The following is a 19,943-nucleotide window of genomic DNA, read 5'->3' as shown; positions in this document are numbered from 1 at the left end:
AATTGTCAATTATATCATATATAGTATTTTATCATTTTGTCATTTTGATGTTATCATGATTGCCATTTAGAGTGTATTACTGTATTAATATTTATTGAAATGCGTCACAGTACATGTTTTGTTATATTTGAATTGTAATTTCAAGAATTAAAATTACTTTTAATTACATTTTTTTATTATTTTAACTATGTATTGTATGTGTATTTTTTTCCTTTTTATTTATATTTTGAAATTATGTGCAGCATTGTTTTATATATATATTTATAGATATAGATCTATAATATCTATAGATATATTTTCATGTTTCTTGTGATTTGTATAATTTTACAATTTATTTTTATAATTTATTTTTTTTATTATATTGTTTCCATTAGCATTAATTGCCACATTTTGTACGTACCTGTTTTTTTCTCAGATTTTATATTATTTCTGTTTATATTTTTCAATTTTCGTATTATTTTGTAAGTGGTTGTTATACAGTATTTGAATGTATTCCAAATTGTTATAATTAACCCTTGTTACTTCAACATCTATCTTTTGAAATTTATAATTATAAACAAGCAAAATATTGCTATAATAAAAGAAAGTTTGACCAAAGCCATGCCTTCAAATCAGTCATCAGTCCCTGACATGCAGCATTAAAAAAAGAAGTGGGTGAAGGACGGTTGGAACACTCCATAAATGTCTTATAGGTGTTTATTTCATTTTTTAACAATTTATTTAGCCAATATGACAGTAGAGTCCCTTTCATACGATCAGGGACCAAGTCATGCTTTTGAGACGGCTGCCCTCTATCGGCCAATGAGCAGTCCTGCTGAAGCGCTTCAAAACCGTGTGTTTCTGGTCTTACAGTACAACCTGTCATACAGATTGTACACCCGATGTGACAACCTCGTGTGCGAGTTCTCCCGTTTTCGCGTTTTGCGAATATTGGTCATGCTGGACCAGCCTTTTCAAAAGTAAATAAACTCTTTACATTCCAACAAATAAATAAATCACTTAAAAACAAATAGCTCTGGAATAGTTGTACTTTAGGTGATAATGTTTGTGGGGGGACATCTCAAGCATACTTAAGGCAAATGAAGATACAAGAGGCAAAGCTTTTAGGGATGCTCCGATGGATCGGCCAATTTCCATTAAAAAAAAAAAAATGGAATCAAGAATGTGCTGACAAATGCCTTTCAAAAAGCCAATCACAAAAACCCATTGCCGTGCACCGGATGCATGACAATACATGCCAACACAAACATGACATGAATGTTCATGTGTACAGTGTCATGTAGGGTTCAAACACCTGTATTGAGCAAACAGGGAACATACTTTATCCTGTACTGCCGCAAGAAACAACACTAGTAAAACCACAATGGGTTCCATTTGACAGCGTGATACAGGCTATGTCAACCGATGCCAGTTTGGTTACTCCCTTGGCAAACCGAATGGTGTTTGACTTCTCTAGCATCTTTTTTTTTTTTGCACTTTGCCTAGCTGGTCACAGCCACAGCTAACTAGCTATCTAGCTAGAATTATCAGCCTAGCTTCTTGTATTTAGACTGAAAATGTGGCTTTTTAACACTGTGACATTTAAGTTTTTCAAACAAGCAACATGATTAGTTTGGAGCTTGTTTTTGTCCCACAGGGATGAGATATTACATTCATCGGGTATGTACTAACCTTTTCAAGAGTCTATTCTTGTCATTATAGTAATTTTATAGTTGTTTAATAAACCTATATGCCGGGGTCCTTTGGAATGGTGTAATGGTGACCCTGGCCCATAGCACTCATCATAAATAAACTGAAAAATATACATTAATCCAAGTGATCGGTGTCAGACGATCTTACTCATGGATGATCGGCAACGGCGGCATAAAACTTGGATCGGAGCATCCCTAATATTATTTACAGAACATTACATTATAGTGATAAAAATTATTATAGATGCTTATATTTAGGCTGAACAATGGCAGAGAAAGGAAACACAAACATGTCACTTGGCAGTCTCAGTTCATCAGGTGGGGAGGAGGTTGCTATGGTTATGTGTGTGTGTGTGTGTGTCTCCCATTGTCATTCATTTCCATCTTTGTAACTCCTGAAAGAATTTTCTTTAAAAAAAGAAGGTCTAGCAGGGTGAGGAGGAGGAGACCAGTCCACTTCACTGATATTGTCTGTAGTCTCCAAAGGGGGCGGAGGGCATGGAGGCGGGGGCTGGTTCCTCTGCAAACTGAGGTCCTAAAAGACACAAAGGGATAATAACTATAAGCTCACGTTCATGTAAATAAACATTTAAGGTCCCCTACCATGCAAAAGCGATTTTGTAATGATGTTCTGTCAGTAATACGCGTTTATGAGCACCGAGCCTCCCTCACTTCTTTGTTCCAGTTTTGAGAATAGAGGCGCTCACTTTTAAAGTTTCAGCTTTTCATGACATCACGAAGATAAAAAAAAACACCTTCCTCATGGACATGATACCCCCTCTCATCCACCCTTTGCACTCCCTGTGTCTCCTCTTCTCTTGTTTTCTATCCCCTCCTGCTCTGTCCTGGACACCCCAAATTTGCATACAATACATATTAAATTAAATTAAATTAAACACTGTTTTGCATGGGGAGGTCAGCAGGAGTCCAAACTCACCTGTTGGGAACTGTGATGAGGCAAACCTTGAGAGCATGATACCAGCGCCCTCTATCAAGGCTAGTAGGATGCCCCCCATGGCAGCAGAGCCCACCATGGCCACTGGGCCATCTGCATAAAAGAGGATGCATGATTAATCACATGACAACATGCATGGATACAAAGTCCATCATGGCTTATGTTTATGAAAATGCACAGTCTTACTCCTGGCGGCAAGGATGGCTCCTGTCATGGCGCCACTGGTGATTGAATTCCACGGATCCTCCTTCCCTCGTACTTTCACCAAGCCGCAGTCAATCATGGAGAAAAGGCCTCCCCACACTGCGAAGCTCCCTGACACACACAAGCAATAATATATAGAGTTTCTGTATCAGCTGCACACATGAAAAATACAACAAATCAAAGTTAAATGTTTACCTCCCAACTGTGGCGCTCTGGTTTTGATAGCAGTCATGCTCCCTTTCATTCTGTGACTCATTCCCTTTAGGATAAAACAACACAAATACACTAATAACAACCGACAACTGATAATAATTCTAGAAGCCTTTTGAAGTGTGTTGTCTTACCGAAGGTGCATTTCTGAAGCCTTTTACTGCTTGGAATATCCCCCCTCCAATGGCCCCCATGGTAAACGCACCCCCACAGTCGTCCACAATCCTCCAGGGACTATGAGCAATAGCAGCAATTAATAACTACATCTTATCAAACACGTTAGAAACAAGTAGACTCGCACAATCTACTGTGATCCAATACAAGTGGATGATAAAATTCAGGAAATAACAATAATGCTATTTATTTTATATGTTTATCACTGTGTTGATGGTACTTATATTATTGAGTAACTTGATTATATAAAGTTTAATTACAGTACTACATACGATGTAGGCAAGGATACAGTAAGTAGACACAGTAGCTTACAGGAAGCAAACTATGGAATGTATACTTTAAAAACTTAAAAACAAAGTGACCGAATGCGAGGTTGTTCAAGTTGAATAGTGATGAAAACCAAACATATACACTATTAACATGTTGTGCAATAGTCCACAAGCAGCACGCACACATGTATCCTAGCTAGCGAGCGAGCATGTTAGCTAGCTACCATGTCCTTTACTCATCCCCAAGAGTATTTCCTTTAATGTATGCCTCACACATGTCACGACAAGTTTGTCAGCGTGTGGTAACATGGCGAAGTTTAAAAAAAATACGTAATGACATGAGGTATTTATCTGTGAGTGAGGGGGCACCCCACAAGGTCACTGCAACGCTCTTTAGCATTGATGTCACGGCTAGCGCAATCTCATGTAAATTTAGCATTCGTGCTAACTAGCCGGGTTTGAAAAGTTTCAGCTAACACTGCTGTGTGGCAAACAGACAATTTTACAGCCCACATGGTCCACCACAACAGAGTCCTACAAGTGTGAAGAACGTCATCCAGTAGACAATATAACGTGTATGATAGTTTTGTTTTGGCCATAAGGACTCACCACGGCTCTCTAGCATATTCCTCCATTTTGTTCTTCGGCGGTTCCTCCCCCCAGTGACGTAGGTGGGGATGACGTAAAGTGACGTAACGACGCAAGTACGTGAAGTTTAAAGGAGGCTTTCAGTTACATCAACAGTCGTAGGGAAAGTAAAGATAGTTTTGGAAGAGTCGTACAATAAATACTGTTTTTGAAAATAAAGACGGAAAATTAAAGTAAAGACTCCTCCTTCTTTTGATATGATAAGTCATTTAAAGAAATATCTCCTCTTACTACTTAGTATTTCCCATATTAGTCTTGAGCAAATTCGCCATAGTTAATTCAATTTAAAAAAAAGAATATATATATAGTATATATATTAAAAAAATAAATTAAAATATAAATTTAAAAAATAAATTATATATATATATATATTTATTTTTTTTAAATTAACTATGGCGAATTTGCTCAAGACTAATATGGGAAATACTAAGTAGTAAGAGGAGATATTTATATTATTTATATATATATATTATATATATATATATATAAATTATTATTATAATTATTATTATAATAATATTACTTATTATTATAAGTATTTACTTAATGACTTTACTGTTTGGCATTTTCATGGAATGTCATAACACAATAAACACAGTCCATGCAAATAATCCAAAATGTCCATGATTTTCATTCTTTTCCTATGATATGCTGCTGTAGCCACAGTGTAGTGACAGACCTCTCTGGCCTGCAGCCCATTATTAGGAACAAGAAAGGAATGAATTGCTAAGCAAGCCTTCCTGGAGAAATGACCAAATATAGACATTTCATGGCTGTGGAGGGCTAAGGCCGCTCAAGTCAGACGTAAACTACTTGTACTGCCATTCTGCTTGTCTCTATACTCTCCACGCCATGATGGCTGCTCCACACAAGACACTAGTCAAAATACATTCCTGTAAACACACTTGATCTGCCCTGTGATTGGCTGGCAGTCAAGTCCAGTCAAGTCGACTGGAATGGATGGATGGACACTTTATCCAGATTTATCCATTTAATTTGAACATGCATCGGGTTACAATGCATCACATAATTAATTCAGAGTTCCAAAAGGTTTAATTTTGTGGTTGTTGACATGAATAACATGAATTTATCACCAATTTGTTTTGCCAAAATTGTTGATAATTTTTCTATAAGTTTTCAAAATTTACACCCTAATATTTTTATACCAACATTTTCTGTTTGTTATTTTTGCACCTAACACTTCAAAAGCATTTTTTTATATTGCTTTTATAAATCTTTTTTATCCCAATTTTTATATATATTTTTAAAATTTTTAAAAATATTTTCAAAGGTATTTTTATTAATGTTTTTAAACCCCAAAATGTTTTTACTTTACTAATCATCAGTCATGATTGATTGACACCCTAATGCTTTTATACCTACATTTTCTGTTTGTTATTTTTGCACCTAACACTTTAAAAGCATTTTAAAGGTTTTTAATATTGCTTTTATAATTTTTTTATCCCAATTTTTATATATTTTTTTTACATTTTTAAAATATTTTCAAAGGTATTTTTATTAATGTTTTTAAACCCCAAAATGTTTTTACTTTTTACTTTTACTAATCATCACTATTGATTGATTGATTGACACCCTAATGCTTTTATACCTACATTTTCTGTTTGTTATTCTTGCAACCAACACTTTAAAAGCATTTTTCTTTACATTCTAAACACTACATTTTAACGGTTTTTAATGTTGCTTTTATAAATCTTTTTTATTTCAATGTTTATATATATTTTTTTACATTTTATAAATATTTTCTAAGGTATTTTTATTAACGTTATTAATTAACCCTAAATCCAAAATGTTTTTACTTTACTAATCATCACTCGTGATTGATTGATTGATTGACACCCTAATGCACACCCTAAAACTTTACATTTTAAAGGTTTTTAATGTTTTTATTAATCTTTTTATCCCAATTTTACATTTAAAAAATAAAAAATATATATTTTCAAAGGTATTTTTGTTAATGTTTTTAAACCCCAAAATGTTTTTACTTTACTAATCATCACTCTTGTGACTGATTTTTGAATACATTGTGGAATGACAGTAATGTAAAGAGACACAATGGTGGTTTAGTCAATGTCAACATAGCAAACACTTTTATTGTACAGGCTCTGTAAGAAAAGTCACAAATGAGAGAAAAAGCTTAGAAAAACTTAAATTGTCATGTTTGGAGACCGGTGGCTAAAATCTTAAGAGGCAGAGACAGAGATTACATGAAAGTATCACGCCAGCTACAATTATACTGTACAAAAAAAATAGCATGGGATACTTATTGTAGTTCCTGATAATACTGATAATAAAATATGAACCGTGTAATAAAGCGGTGGTGCTTTCCATATCAACTTTGCCTGAGATTTGTTGATATTTGGATATGACACGCACATCTAAATCTAAATGATGTTGTTTTAGAAGTGGGGGACATATTGTGTTTTTTTTATTCCCTGACACTGAAATAGCAGATAAATGAATAAATAAAATAGTAAAATGATTTTTAATGTGTGTGTTAAAGTTGTATAAAAAGTTACGGAGTGTTGCATCATTAACTCCCACATTGATAAGCCAACATGTTCACCAAGTAGTGCAAAGAACCAGCAAAGCATCCAAGACCATAAACAAGCTCTCTGCAGGCTACAAGTGGGGAGCCCACCCCCCTCTAGCGGCACACGTTCTCCACAAAAGTCCTTTTTGGTCCAGTGTCTGTAAAAAAAAATGGGCATCCTCCATCCTTGGGTCTCGGTCCGCATCCAGGTGGGATGGTTCATCTTTTTGCTTCTTTTTCCGAATGAATCCGACCATGGCACCCTACTGGAGCCACTTGGGGACTGGCACCTGTATGCAGGAAAGGTAGGAATGTGAACGGATTGAGAGTTTGAGTCCAAAACAAAGTTGGTGGACCTACATACCTTCTTGAGCTGATTGATGGTGCTCCCTCTGATGGAGGCAAGGAGTTGGTCCCTCGAGTTCCTGCAAGCACCTCGGCTCTTCCCGTTCAGGTTCCTCCGAGACACAGGAGTCAGGGAATTCCTCAAGGAGTCTACTTCCAGCATTAGAGGCGGAGGGGGTGGAGGTCCTAACCCTGGGGGTGGTGGGGGCGGCGGTGGCGGAGGAGCCCCAGCGCCTCTTTTGGGGCTCAGCTTGGGCGAAGGCATCGGCGATGCCATAGGTGATGGTTTAGGGGACGCCTTAGGGGAGCACCTCAGGGATCCTCCGCCGCCCACTTTGGGTACCTCCAGCGCCTCCTTCTTGTCACCGTTGTTGGCCTGTGCAAGCTTCTGCTCCTGAAGACGCTTCTGCCGCTGCCGGTCCATATTACGACTGAGGATGTTGGTGGTGGTCATCCTTGGACCGGCTAGCTCAAAGTGGTACCCCAGTTTGAGTAAGGTGGTGTTCTCCTTCAGGATCTTGATCATCTCCATTTCGGTTTTTCCGCCGCAGATGTGGCGTTGGTTCTGAAAGCGCAGCTCAGTGAGGGTGGCGTTGTGTTGCAGCGCCTGGATGAGCGCCAGGATGCCCTTGCCGGTGAGATGGTTGGAGTCCAGGTTGATGCTGGTGATGGTGGTGTTGTGGCGAAGCGTGCCGGAGATGGCATACGCTACGTGGTCATCAGCGCGGCAGTTGGCCATTGCTACCTTCTTGACGTGGGTGTTGGAACGCAACGCTTCGGCGAAGTCCATAAGCGTCTTGGTTTTGATGACCTCAGAATTGTTGACGTTGAGCTCAACGAGTGACGGTTCGTCACGTCGGACCTGCTCCATCAGCTCATCAAACATGCTGGAGTCTTCGTCGTCCTCCTCGTGATCGTTTGTTTTGGCGTTTTCGGCGACACAATTGCTGAGTTTCTCCTCAGTTTTGACTGCGACATTCTCAATCTTCTTCTCTTTGGCGTGGTCGCTGTGGTTCAGCAGTTCTTCTCCGTCTGTTCCAGCTTTCTCCTCCCTCTGGGATGTCTGTCGCTCCATCTTACGAGTAATCTTCTTTTCTTCAGGTTTCTTCTCATCGAGAACCTGGTTCTCCTGGGCTTTACTCTGCTTCTCCAACATCCTAGAAACCAGTCCCTGCGTCCTGATGCTCTCGGACCTCCGCTCCCTGTCCTTCCCGACTTCCTTCTCGCTCTTCTCTCGCAGTTTGGAGATGATGTCCTTGGTTTTGCTGTCGTCCCTCCTCCTGCAGTCCTTCTCTCTGCTGCTGTCCTCCTTCTTTTCCTGTATCTTGGAGACCACGTCCATTGTTTTGCTGGTAGTGTTCTCGTGGCTCGACTTCCTGTCCTTTGTCCGGTTGTCCTCACATCTGTCCTTCAGGTCGCTCTCTGCACTTTCTTGTTTCATGAATCGATTCGAAAGACGACCTCGTTCCTGTTTTAAGACTTCCGGACCTTTAGTGTTCCTGTCTTTGGTGTCGGTGTCTCCTTGTTTTTGGACTTTCATGTCTTGCTTCTCATCCTGGCTTGGGCCCATCTTCTTCAGGTATTCTTGCTTCCGGTTTTCCTTCTTTGATTCAAGCTTTGAAAGGGTGACAAATATGAGCATGTTTAAAGATGAGCATGTCTTGTACTGGATGGCACGGCGGCCGAGTGGTTAGCGCGCAGAACTCACAGCTAGGAGGACCATGGTTCGATTCCACCCTCGGCCATCTCTGTGTGGAGTTTGCATGTTCTCCCCGTGCATGCGTGGGTTTTCTCCGGGTACTCCGGTTTCCTCCCACATTCCAAAAACATGCTAGTCCATAGGTGTGAGTGTGAATGGTTGTTTGTCTATACGTGCCCTGTGATTGGCCCAAAGACAGCTGGGATAGGCTCCAGCACCCCCGCGACCCTTGTGAGGAAAAGCGGTAGAAAATGAATGAATGAATGAATGTCTTGTACTGCGGAAAAGATATAATTTTTGTGTCTTTTCAGTGCAGTTTATGAAGAGTAGCAACATAGAAAAAAAAACAACAACAATTTTTGGATGTAGTACCAGAACCATTCATTCATTCATTCATTTTCTACCGCTTTTCCTCACGAGGGTCGCGGGGGGTGCTGGAGCCTATCCCAGCTGTCTTCAGGCAACAGGCGGGGTACACCCTGGACTGGTCGCCAGCCAATCACAGGGCACATATAGACAAACAACCATTCACACTCACATTCATACCTATGGACAATTTGGAGTCGCCAATTAACCTAGCATGTTTTTGGAATGTGGGAGGAAACCGGAGTACCCGGAGAAAACCCACGCATGCACGGGGAGGACATGCAAACTCCACACAGAGATGGCCGAGGGTGGAATTGAACCCGGGTCTCACGACCGCCGTGCAGCCCAGTACCAGAACCATAACGGCATACTGTTTTTTCTGTGTAAAAGACACTACAGTGCCTAAAAGTAGGTTTTGTGCATCTTTTAAGGAAATTTTCCACCTTTGGAGGTAGTATCAGAACCGTAGCAGAGGCTATGAAAATATTGCTTTGCAGGGTTCTGTGCAAAAGGCCCAGATAGATAAATGTCAGATTGACTGTTATGGTTCTGTGGCATCAATTTTACAGGATTTCTGTGCAAAAGAGACTACTTTGTCTCAAAGCAGACTTTTTTCCACCATTTTGGAAGTAGTATGAGAGCAGTAACAGAGCCTGGACTGCTTGTTTTTTTTTATAGGAAAGGCATTTTGCACTTTCAAGGCACAGACACTCACTTCTGTCGCCATGTTTTGTTGTAAACACTTTCCGACAACTTCCATATGCTTGACATCATCATTTCAGTTATGTGATTATGGGATGCCGTGTCGCTGCATGTACTGTTATGGCTATGATGCGGCTATTTTACAGAATCTCTGTGTGAAAGTGGCTGAGTGAAGCGGGGCTCCCCATCCATCTGCCAAGTGTAGACACACATACATTCCCAAAGAGACACAACACGGCGTGTGTGTTTATAGTTAGTGACGGCAGGAAAAGAAGCCATCTTTTTTTTTTTTTACGGCTCAGGGGGACTAAGTGTTTGATTTGTGAGGCTGTGGTGCGAGGCTGCAGATGTAACCTTAAAAGGCAAGCCAGCGTAGCAGCGATCAAGCGAGGAATTCCGGGGATTAAGGAGCACAGAAACTTCAAGAAATAAACGCGGTGTAAAAAAAATTAGAATACAGCAGGAGCATGACAGCTTTTAAAGGGGCGGGTTGAAGAATGTAGAAATGGATGGAAGGCCGCCTCAGAGGGCTAAACAAGGTTTTTCCTGGCACAGGGCACCCAAAGGAGGAGAGATGTTGAGGAGCTGATGGCTCCAGCTGGCTTCTTGCTTCAATCTATCTGTCATTAATACCACAGATATTATATAATAACATTTTGATTGCCATGCATTGCTAGTTCTTGGACATACGGTGTAAAAAAACTACTAAAAAACCAAGTTATGATTCATGACCCATCTTGGGCCCTGAGCCACATGTTGGGAACCCATGTTTTAAAGCCTGTAAAATGATGGAAGCATGGATGTGTCCTACCTCCAGTGTCTCCTCTTGACGTGGCTTTGTGTCCACTTTATGGCTGCTGGCAAGTTCCCCCTGAACAATAACCTTCCCGTCCTCCGGGTTGAGGTCAGGGACCTTCATCATGTCCTTCTCCAGCTCCTCCATCTCTTCAGGAGACAAGGTGGACAGCAAGCTATCCAGGTCCGGGTCCTCGCTGACCTGGCGCCCCATCCTAGTCAGGCCTCTCACCTTTCGCCTGGACATGATACACTTGCAGGGTTTTGCTGAAAAAAAAAATCACAGGCGAGATATTCCGATAATTTCCACAAAAAATAGGAATTATAACGCAATGTGAGTCCCGAGCTGGACTCACATTCTTGCAAGGAGGGGTGCCAGTGGCGGAGTGCAAGAAGCGGTCCACATCATGGCAGCAAGAGGCTGGGACATTCTTTGCAATCCTGGGAAAGTGCACGTCCATGTTTAGTTCAAGGCACGCTCCTTTAAAGGGAATGGGAAGGGCTCCAGTTTACAATTCCTCTTATTACACAATACACTTTTTATTGGCTAACCACTAACATTTTAACACTTGACACGTTTTCTTGTAAGTTTAAAACACAACATCAATATTTACGTATCAGCATGATTATCCACATCCTCAACAGTCGTTAGCTAAACACATTTATCCTCATCATTTAATGATCTTACATTATTATAAATTCACTTTTTAAAGGAAAACTTGTGTTGTTTGTTTACTGCTATACTGTACAGTATCACTATTTCTCTGCAAAAAAAAAATTTTTATGACTTTTTCCTTTTTGCAGGGGTGTCCAATGTGTAGCTTTGTATTTTAATTGGCACTCAGCAAATTCTAAAAAAATACAATTAAATAAGAATTGAGAAGACAAAGACAAGATAAAATTGCTATTGTCTTGTAAAGCTTTTTTGGGTATGTGACTTGTGTTTGTGTAGCGATGACTTCAAGGAAAATTCCAATTATATTTATAGTAAAATATGTATTTTTGTGTATTACAGTTTTGTCTTGTATCTGTCTTCCCTTTGCTTGTAAAATTACTATCATTATCGGTTTTGAATATAATAAAAAAAATGTGAGTACAAAACACATTAAAACCACAAATTTATAATTATTATATATATAATATATATTATAATTATAATAATTTATCTAACACCTACAATATATGGAAATATATATTTATTTTTAAAAATATAGTAATATATATAACAAATTTAAATGTGAATGTTCCTGTATTAGAATTTATGAATATATTGGCACTAAAATATACAAATTATATATATATATATATGTTGCTATAAAAGGAACAATAAGTACAATGAACAGAAGAAATTAGGCTCTATAGTTCATTCTTGAAAAAAAGCAGTAAAACAGACCACTTGCTTTAACTGCAATTTACACTTTGACCGCATGAGGCCGCTAAAGGGCATTGCTGTCCAGTAAATGCTACACTAAAGTGCAGCGCGATAACCATGACATCAAGAAAGACAAGACACCTTTTTACATTCCAAAGTTAAATTTTTATGTCATCATAAATAAAAACTCTTCACTCATGTTATATTACAATGTCATACCTTCTTCGGTGTAATAGACAATAAAGCTGTTTTAGTTTTTCCAGTGTACATAAGTTTTATAACACACACACACATGATGAACAAAAAAAGAAATGTCAAGTCACGTACACATGAAAGCATTTTTTAAAATCCAGTGTTTCCAATGTGCTTTGGAATGGCTCAGTAACTCCACACACGGATATTGCCGTAATTATTTGCTGTTAACTTCCAAATTAAAAAGTCCAGTCAATGTGCTCGTCTAGGCTAGGCTAGGGAGCTCTAGCTGTAGCTTCATGTCAAATAAACTGTTAAAACACCACAAACCAGACAATGAGTATTTACCTAGTTAATTTGTTTTGATGGTTAGGGTCAGTCGGGATGCACATTTAAATCAAGCAGCATGAGTGGCAACTTTCCTCACCTGATATGTTCCACAAAAAAAATAAAAATAAAATCAACATCACGCTAACGTTCACATTATTGAATCAAATGTAGTTCCACTTCATTTTCAAACAATATAAAAGTGACTAAGTGGCATGCTGACGGTGGTGCAGCTAACTACGACTAACCTTCAATCAACAAAATGATGCAAAGTAATACTTTGTTTCGACTAACACGAGAATTGGAAAAGTACCACAATTCATGGAGCGTTATTACAAGCAGCATCAACAATGGAGTGTCAATGGAGTAGTAGGGCCACACTGGAAAAAAAAATAGTCATCATAACACAGATAGATTTTTGTGAAACAACATTTTTCTCAACTTAAGTTTCATTTTTCTTGTAACATTTTCCTAAATTTTCCTAAAGTGAAATTCACACATTTTAAATTTCATATTGTTACATCATTTTCTAATAATTTAAAAAATAATTATTTCTAATGAAAAAAAAATTCCAATATTATGACTTTATCATCGCTATTTTTTTCTTGCAATATTTGTTTTATCTAGTACAAATGACACTTGTACTACCACTTTATTGTGGCTTTATGTTTTCTTTTCAGTGTGGCCCTAGTACTACTCCGGGGTACCTTTCAATCCAACATAAACTACACATTTTCCTGCCACAAAAACAAAAAAAAAGCAGCGTTGATGTCCAAATGAGTCAACTTAACACATCCTGACCTTAAAAGGTCACACGTTATATCATCATCCACCAGGAGGGTTCACTATAAGTCAGCACTTTCTCAAAACAGACACATTTACTGTGAAATAATACCAGAAATAAATAGCATACATATTTTGGATGAGCAGAAATGTAATAGTAAATAACATGGAATATGACAACATACATACCCTGTACTCAGTAGTGATCCAAATATTTAGCCTGTGTTTGGAACATGTGACGTTCATTTTTGGGCTGACTCGTGTCATCCAAACATTTCTTGTGCAGTGTGATGGAGGTACAGTCGTCCTTCGTTAATTGAGGTTAAATGGATAAGTGGATTTCCACAAAGTAGGATTCAACATTAATAAATGGAATATTTTCGTAGAGCATAAAAAACAATTTGTGATGTTCACATTTTTTTTTACCATTAGAGCCCTGTAGACATGAAATAACACCCCTATAGTCTCCTTCACACTGTTATTATTCTTTGTTTATACTACATTGCTAATGAGCAGGCTAAGGGATCACTGCAAGGGCATATGAGGCATGTAGCCGCTCATAACAAGCTAATTTATTTGATCTACACTGGTTTCAAACTGAGTAGGGAAGTAGGACGATTAACCCTCCTCTTGTGTTAGGGCCGGCACCGACCCGTTTTACATTTTAATGCATAAAAAGAATCACATAATATTTGCTTATTTCATCAAGGCTTATTGACTTTGTCAGGAAACTCTATTTCAACACAATAAAACCCAAAAAATTATTTTAATTAAATTTTAAAATGCCTGTTCTGCTTTTTGATTTCAGTTTATACTAAAGTTCTGTTGCTGAAAACAATAACTTTTTCTACCTTTTCTTGACATTAATATATATGGATCAAAATTGACCCGAACACCATAGATGTTTCTTTCGTGATTAATACTAAAATGAGAAAATAAATAAAACTAATTGATTTAAGAGATATGTTCTATATCCCTTAGTAATAGCCAGGAAACAAAAGAACCTTAAATTTATGTATATGATTCTTTTGAGGTTCATTTTACCATTTTTGTAAATTGAAATGGAGGGGTATAGTGACAAAAAAAGGCCTCCATTCCCACACCAAAAGTATTAAAACCAACATTTTCATGGGTGAGGAAGCGTAAGAAGGTAACCAAGACATGAGAAGCAAATTTGATGGTAACTTCTTGTTTTTGGTGTATTTTATAGCTGATTTAATGCATGGGTCAAAACCCACCCGTTTAACATAAGAGATGATACCAGAAAGCTAACACAAGAGGAAGGTTAAGAAGCAGGAGAACTTTGTCTCACTATGTCATGGCGGACATGTATAAGCTGACTCCATGGAGTGTTAGGGTAATGTAATCTGTGTTTTATCAGCGTAACATTACTGACGCCTAGAGACCAGAATACGACATAACATGTCTTTCAATGTTTTTTTGACTAACAATAGGCAAAAGTCAACCACGAAACAAAAAGGCAATAGAGCAAAGGAGCAATGCTGGAACGGCGCTGTAGCGAGGGAGGACCGTACAGAGAAGTCGTCCTTCTGTTTCACATTCAGCTTTTCACTTTTTCAAAATGGCTGACCATGCCTGCCTTGAGAAAGGCTTCTGATCACTTCATGCGAGTCACAGTGTCGAGACGCACACCATCTCCCCCCCCACCTCGCAATTTGGGAGTGGTGCCACACCTTGTGCAAAACCTGCCCAAATACTATTTCATTTGACAAATGGAGGACATTGAGTGGAAAAGATGTTAAGACATTAAAAAAATAACCCGCGAATAATCCTTTTTTTAAAAATCTTTGCTGGTTAATCACTCCGAAGCATTTATTTGATGAGGTGTGTATTAAAAACAGTCCTTTCTCTCTGTTGTTACCACTGTGCATGTATGGATGTAAAAGGTGCGCGTTGTGTACGTGTGTTTTCAGACAAGCAAATCAATGACCAGGATACTGGGGTGGAGAGTACGGAGGAGGGGCTGAAAAATACACAAAAAAATAAATAAAAGAAGGTCATCAACATACAGTATTCAGTATTTCCTCATACAGTGACTAAGGTGTTTATTTACTCAACTCCAACGAGTACCAGGCTTTTCAAACCCAGAAAGCTTTAAACATGCTATCAATGACAAAAATACAAATAATAAATAATAATAATTTCTACTTTTTTATTATTTTAGTCTTGTAAAAAATATTATATTTTATATAAATTTTAAAAATATATTTTAATATTATTTTTTTAATATTTTTAACATTAATATTAATGTTTAATATTCAAACTTTACTCTAGTTAGAACTTCCCCGGTTCTGCGCCTCCATGGGAAACTTTGGCATGACAAGTCTTGCACTTGGGCAGACAAGTGGTTAGCGCGCAGACCTCACAGCTAGGATACCAGGGTTCAATCCCACCCTCGGTCATCTCTGTGTGGAGTTTGCGAGTTTTCTCCGGGTACTCCGGTGTCCTCCCACATTCCAAAAACATGCTAGGTTAATTGGCGACTCCAAATTGTCCATAGGTATGAATGTGAGTGTGAATGGTTGTTTGTCTATATGTGCCCTGTGATTGGCTGGCCACCAGTCCAGGGTGTACCCCGCCTTTCACTCGAAGACACACCGTTATTGTGTCTGGTATGGACCGCGTGTGTCAGAATGCCAATATCCAATACCGTTATTTTGGCTGCTATCAAACCAATATGTGATCAATATCGGCTACATCGATCAATACGACTACCCCCGTACCCTTGCTAGATGCCTGGTACTCTCTGCAGCTGAGTAACAATATGAATAAATACAGTAACTAATGCAGTCATTACCCTGGCTGTATACAGGATCCATAGGCGGCGGTGGATACAGTCCAGGCTGCATCATGGGGTACTGGGGCGCCATCGGATAGCCTGCATGTGCGTACTCAGATGGTCCCAGTGGTTTTCCATAAGCATCATAGAGTGGCTCCACAGGGTAGCTGGCCATCGGGATGTGCTGGGCTGTGGGTCAAAGAGGTTCAGATTCCATCCAAAGCTTTCATGGCTTCCATGGACAAGATAAAAATAAAAATGTCTTACGGTCATAAGGGGTCCTTCCCCGTTGCAGCCTTCGCTGGTAGAGGTAACAGCAGGAGCACATGAAGCAGCACACCATCGTGGCAATGATGGCCACAAAGAGCAGGATGGACGAAGCAATGCCAGCTAACGTGGTGGGGCTGCAAGAGGATAAACAACAAACATGTTTCTTGACTTCAACAAAGCAAGCTTGACGTCATCTCCCACTGGGCTTAATAAGATGATGTTGTCTGTGAAGATGGATGACTTGTGCTGCTGTGGGGACAAACTGCTATGTTGCGGTTCATACCCAATATTATTATGTTCCTGAGATATGAACACATAAATCAAGTGTATCCACTGTGTGATAAACAAAACGATTCTTACACATACTGTAATGTTATTTATTTCCGTTGCCAAATAGTGACTGCTTGTTTTGTAGCCATCAGTGCAAATCCCAAGAGATTAAATTCAAAATTATATAATGAAGATGAAAAAGCTAGCAAATCCTCCCATTGCACAGACAGCATGCGGTCATTCACTTACTAGATGTGTCTACATGCACGAGTTAGTTCTGCCTATAATTTTAAACTCTCATAATATGAAATGATAAAACACGCACATGCAAGCATGCCCTTCCTGCCTGCTAGAAATGAAAAGTAAGGTGAGAAGAAATGCGGTAAATACAAAAGGCCAATGTAAACATTCTCAAGTGAGAAGTGTATTATTGTGTGTATTGTGTAAAATATAAAAATACATTATATAAAATCCATTTGTTTAAAACCTCAATTAAATTAGTACTGTATGTAGGGCTGCAATGGTCATACAAAAATATTTTTTCCGAAGTCACCAACAGGCATACGTCACCTATGCAGAGGACAAAGAAAGAAGCGAGTGTATGAAGACACCTTTGATTGACTGTGGCGTTCGCACCACGTACTCCATTGCAAAAATGCATATTTCTCATTCCTAACTGCATATTATAAAATACAAAACCCCATCTCAATCAAAAAGGTCAACTCTCTGCATACAAATTTCGAATGTGATAGCCCTGTTGGGGTTCCGTGGGACCTGTCGTATTAGCATGCTGTCTCCTTGAGGTTTCCATGGGACCACCAGTGGCTCATTCTCTCTCTCCTCTCCTGGACTATAGGCTGCACCATGCTGTTTTTGTGTTTGGCTGTTTGTTGAGCTTATTTCTTTCCTTTATTTATCTTTATGTTGTGTTAAGAGTGTTAAGGAACATAGGTCCGCATTTAGTGAGTGCATGCAATCTTGGTACAACATCCTTAGTGATTTTTGTGGGACTACCCATGTTTAAAAAAAGAATAAAAATAAAACTCAGGTAGACCCACCGTTTGTGGTGGAAAAGGCTGTTAGCAACTCCAGACATCGATGAGTGTGTAATTTGCAGGCATGCGGGTAAGACGCTCCCTGTATGCACACTCTATTATGCTACACAGACAACGGCTTACTTACACAAAATATACACAAATAGGACACTGATAACTTGTCACTTACAGCTTGCGCTTCTGACTCTTCAATATGGCCAAGTAACGTTGGAATAGCATTGGGCTTCACCAACAGTTTAGCATATAGCCCAGCTTTGACCATGTTTACAAAACTGTGTCATAGTTTTCTCTTGCTGGTTGGGAATCTGAAACTCCAACCACTTATGCCTGATGTTTGCCTCCTGAGGCACATTAGCGTTCCCTCAAACCTGAACAAACGTTTCCTGGAAACCATTTCTCTGTGCTAACACGGTGAAATATTTGACAAACAGCACAGCCTACAGCTTGGACCTGGGCACGCCCATATAAAGGCCGGTCTCACTGTGATCACAGTCACTGGTTGGATGGAGGCGGTGACTTCTCACAAGGCTCACTGTGAAATCACAGTTAGCCCGTGTTCAGGGCTCACTTCCAAATACGAAAACCTCTTTCTGAAACTTTGGCAACATTTAACACAATAATACAACATTCAAGGGCTGGGCCATATGGACCAAAAACTCATCTAAAAATAATGACCACCTATTGATCGACGGCCCCTTCGCCAATTTTTTTAACCCAATGTAGAACATGAGTCAAAAAGTTTGCCCACCCCTGATCTATAAGGTCAAAGTGCAAGGTACAGCCATTGAGCACCAGCTAATGCTGTTACACTAACCTGAACTGGAAGAGCATGCAGCGCTTCTGTTCGCGTTCCGTGATCATCTTGAAGGCGTCCAGGCAGCAGTGACGCCGCTGGCAGTTGCCACAGCAGAAGGTGATGAGGGGGCAGTCAAAGCCATTGTGCCATGTACCGTTCTTGTCGACGTACCACAGGCAGTCCTCGTTGGCCCCCGCTGCGATATGACACACATATGTGTTTATTATTGTACTTAGCATCATAGTTAGAGCTGCTTTTAATATCTTGACACTCATTGTGGCTAAATACTACTACAACCAAAAACAAAGATGAACAGTTCTTAAGGCTGTGGTCATCACAAGATAGTTGATACATATAGTGATTCCAGCAAAACAGACAGTACAAGTCAATTACCTATCTATCCATCCCTCTTCACCATTGAAATCTAACGAGCGAATTGCTGAATCACGACTTATTCGCTGTCTTATTCATTATACATCGTCTTATTCAAACGTAGAACGTATTAACAGTCGTTGCTATAAACCAGAATACAAAACATCAAACAAAAGAACTCAAGAGTTAAGCTGGTCAACCAGCATCATTAAATACTTCGCAAATACACAACGAGGTAATGGACAAACTTTACGTATTTAATTGTAATTGTAAATAAATGCCAACTTGAAATCAACGTCTCTCAGTGTTAAAAATGTATTATAAATTTGACAGAGTCCAAATGTAACATTCTTCAAACAATTCAAACGAAACATAACTAGCTAGAATGCTAACTTAATAGCACTATAAGAAAGCTAAGAGGCCCATCATAACCCACAAAAAAACAGTTCATATTATTAACACATAATGTAGCAAAATCGTTAGCATGCGGCCTGGAAAACCAGAAGGAGATTAAAATAAAACAAATCTTACCCGGAGAAAAGCAGAGGACGACGGCTAACATTACCAAAACAGTCGACGCCGCTGCAGAAGTGGACATTGTGTTGGTGGCACCCGCGTACAGCGCCATTTTCCTTCCTCCGATTTCAAAACGACAACAAAAGCGAGGCAAAATTTATTTTTCGCTGAAATCGTCGCGTTAAGGGTTATTGTCACACATGATCCAGGCCCTGGAGGAGGTGGAGAACGGTCAGCTAGCGGGTACCAGTTTACCCAACTGTGACGTGACGCCGTTCAACCCCGGGCTAGGATAGTGATGCCTTCACTTGCTCGTCGAAAATGTCGAAATTGTCGTCATTCGACACTTTCACCCTTAACCCTTAGAAATCGATCTTACGCACGTGTACGCATGATTTGAGTGTTTTATATGGTTAGTCACTATGTGTGTGTATCGGGCCCCAAATCACATAAAATTCGAGTATAGGGAACATTTAGATTTTTTATTTTACTGACAAAACTCTAATATATCCTTCTTACAACTTCGCTTGAAAAAGTATAATGAATAACTCGAAGATCATGTAAACATTTAGAGACAAATG

At 39.2% G+C, this 19,943-nt stretch overlaps 3 protein-coding genes across 3 annotated transcripts; all 3 read right to left on the bottom strand.

Annotated features, from left to right (window-relative positions):
* Window positions 1-678: 678 nt before the first annotated feature.
* Window positions 679-4,173, bottom strand: timm17a (translocase of inner mitochondrial membrane 17 homolog A (yeast)). The gene is made up of 6 exons (XM_058054949.1): window positions 4,113-4,173; window positions 3,195-3,294; window positions 3,046-3,109; window positions 2,833-2,961; window positions 2,629-2,739; window positions 679-2,226 (listed from the first exon to the last, which is right to left on the bottom strand). Exons 1-6 carry the CDS (start codon window positions 4,136-4,138, stop codon window positions 2,150-2,152), a joined length of 507 nt encoding a protein of 168 aa, XP_057910932.1. The 5' UTR covers window positions 4,139-4,173; the 3' UTR covers window positions 679-2,149.
* A 2,082-nt stretch (window positions 4,174-6,255) lies between these two features.
* On the bottom strand, window positions 6,256-11,082 carry lmod1b (leiomodin 1b (smooth muscle)). Its single transcript, XM_058054976.1, has 4 exons — window positions 10,966-11,082; window positions 10,626-10,876; window positions 7,067-8,662; window positions 6,256-6,992 (listed from the first exon to the last, which is right to left on the bottom strand). Exons 2-4 carry the CDS (start codon window positions 10,854-10,856, stop codon window positions 6,966-6,968), a joined length of 1,854 nt encoding a protein of 617 aa, XP_057910959.1. The 5' UTR covers window positions 10,857-10,876; window positions 10,966-11,082; the 3' UTR covers window positions 6,256-6,965.
* Window positions 11,083-12,123: 1,041 nt separating this feature from the next.
* Window positions 12,124-19,683, bottom strand: shisa4 (shisa family member 4). The gene is made up of 5 exons (XM_058054280.1): window positions 19,378-19,683; window positions 18,493-18,670; window positions 16,351-16,487; window positions 16,102-16,272; window positions 12,124-15,267 (listed from the first exon to the last, which is right to left on the bottom strand). The coding sequence occupies exons 1-5, from the start codon at window positions 19,472-19,474 to the stop codon at window positions 15,227-15,229; spliced, it is 624 nt and encodes a 207-aa protein (XP_057910263.1). The 5' UTR covers window positions 19,475-19,683; the 3' UTR covers window positions 12,124-15,226.
* Window positions 19,684-19,943: the final 260 nt, after the last annotated feature.

The sequence above is a fragment of the Doryrhamphus excisus genome, chromosome 18 (assembly GCF_030265055.1).
Source record: "Doryrhamphus excisus isolate RoL2022-K1 chromosome 18, RoL_Dexc_1.0, whole genome shotgun sequence".
In the NCBI taxonomy this organism is placed as follows: Eukaryota; Metazoa; Chordata; class Actinopteri; order Syngnathiformes; family Syngnathidae; genus Doryrhamphus; species Doryrhamphus excisus.
The sequence above is the reverse complement of the archived record's forward strand: the minus strand, read 5'-3'. Positions and strand labels throughout refer to the sequence as shown.

Bases quoted from the DNA above. Each gene is read 5' to 3' on its own strand.
- timm17a (XM_058054949.1), bottom strand. From the start codon at position 4,138: ATGGAGGAATATGCTAGAGAGCCGTG. The intron at 3,110-3,194 runs GTAAGACAACAC...TTTATCCTAAAG, and splicing joins GCTTCAGAAATGCACCTTCG to GGAATGAGTCACAGAATGAA. The intron at 2,962-3,045 runs GTAAACATTTAA...TGTGTGTGTCAG, and splicing joins CAGAGCGCCACAGTTGGGAG to GGAGCTTCGCAGTGTGGGGA.
- shisa4 (XM_058054280.1), bottom strand. From the start codon at position 19,474: ATGGCGCTGTACGCGGGTGCCACCAACACAATGTCCACTTCTGCAGCG. The intron at 16,273-16,350 runs GTAAGACATTTT...TTTGACCCACAG, and splicing joins GGGAAGGACCCCTTATGACC to CCCAGCACATCCCGATGGCC. The intron at 15,268-16,101 runs GTAATGACTGCA...TGTATTTTTCAG, and splicing joins GGATCCTGTATACAGCCAGG to CCCCTCCTCCGTACTCTCCA.
- lmod1b (XM_058054976.1), bottom strand. From the start codon at position 10,856: ATGTCCAGGCGAAAGGTGAGAGGCCTGACTAGGATGGGGCGCCAGGTC. The intron at 8,663-10,625 runs GTAGGACACATC...ACCCTTTCAAAG, and splicing joins GTCAAGAGGAGACACTGGAG to CTTGAATCAAAGAAGGAAAA. The intron at 6,993-7,066 runs GTATGTAGGTCC...TCCTGCATACAG, and splicing joins CCATCAATCAGCTCAAGAAG to GTGCCAGTCCCCAAGTGGCT.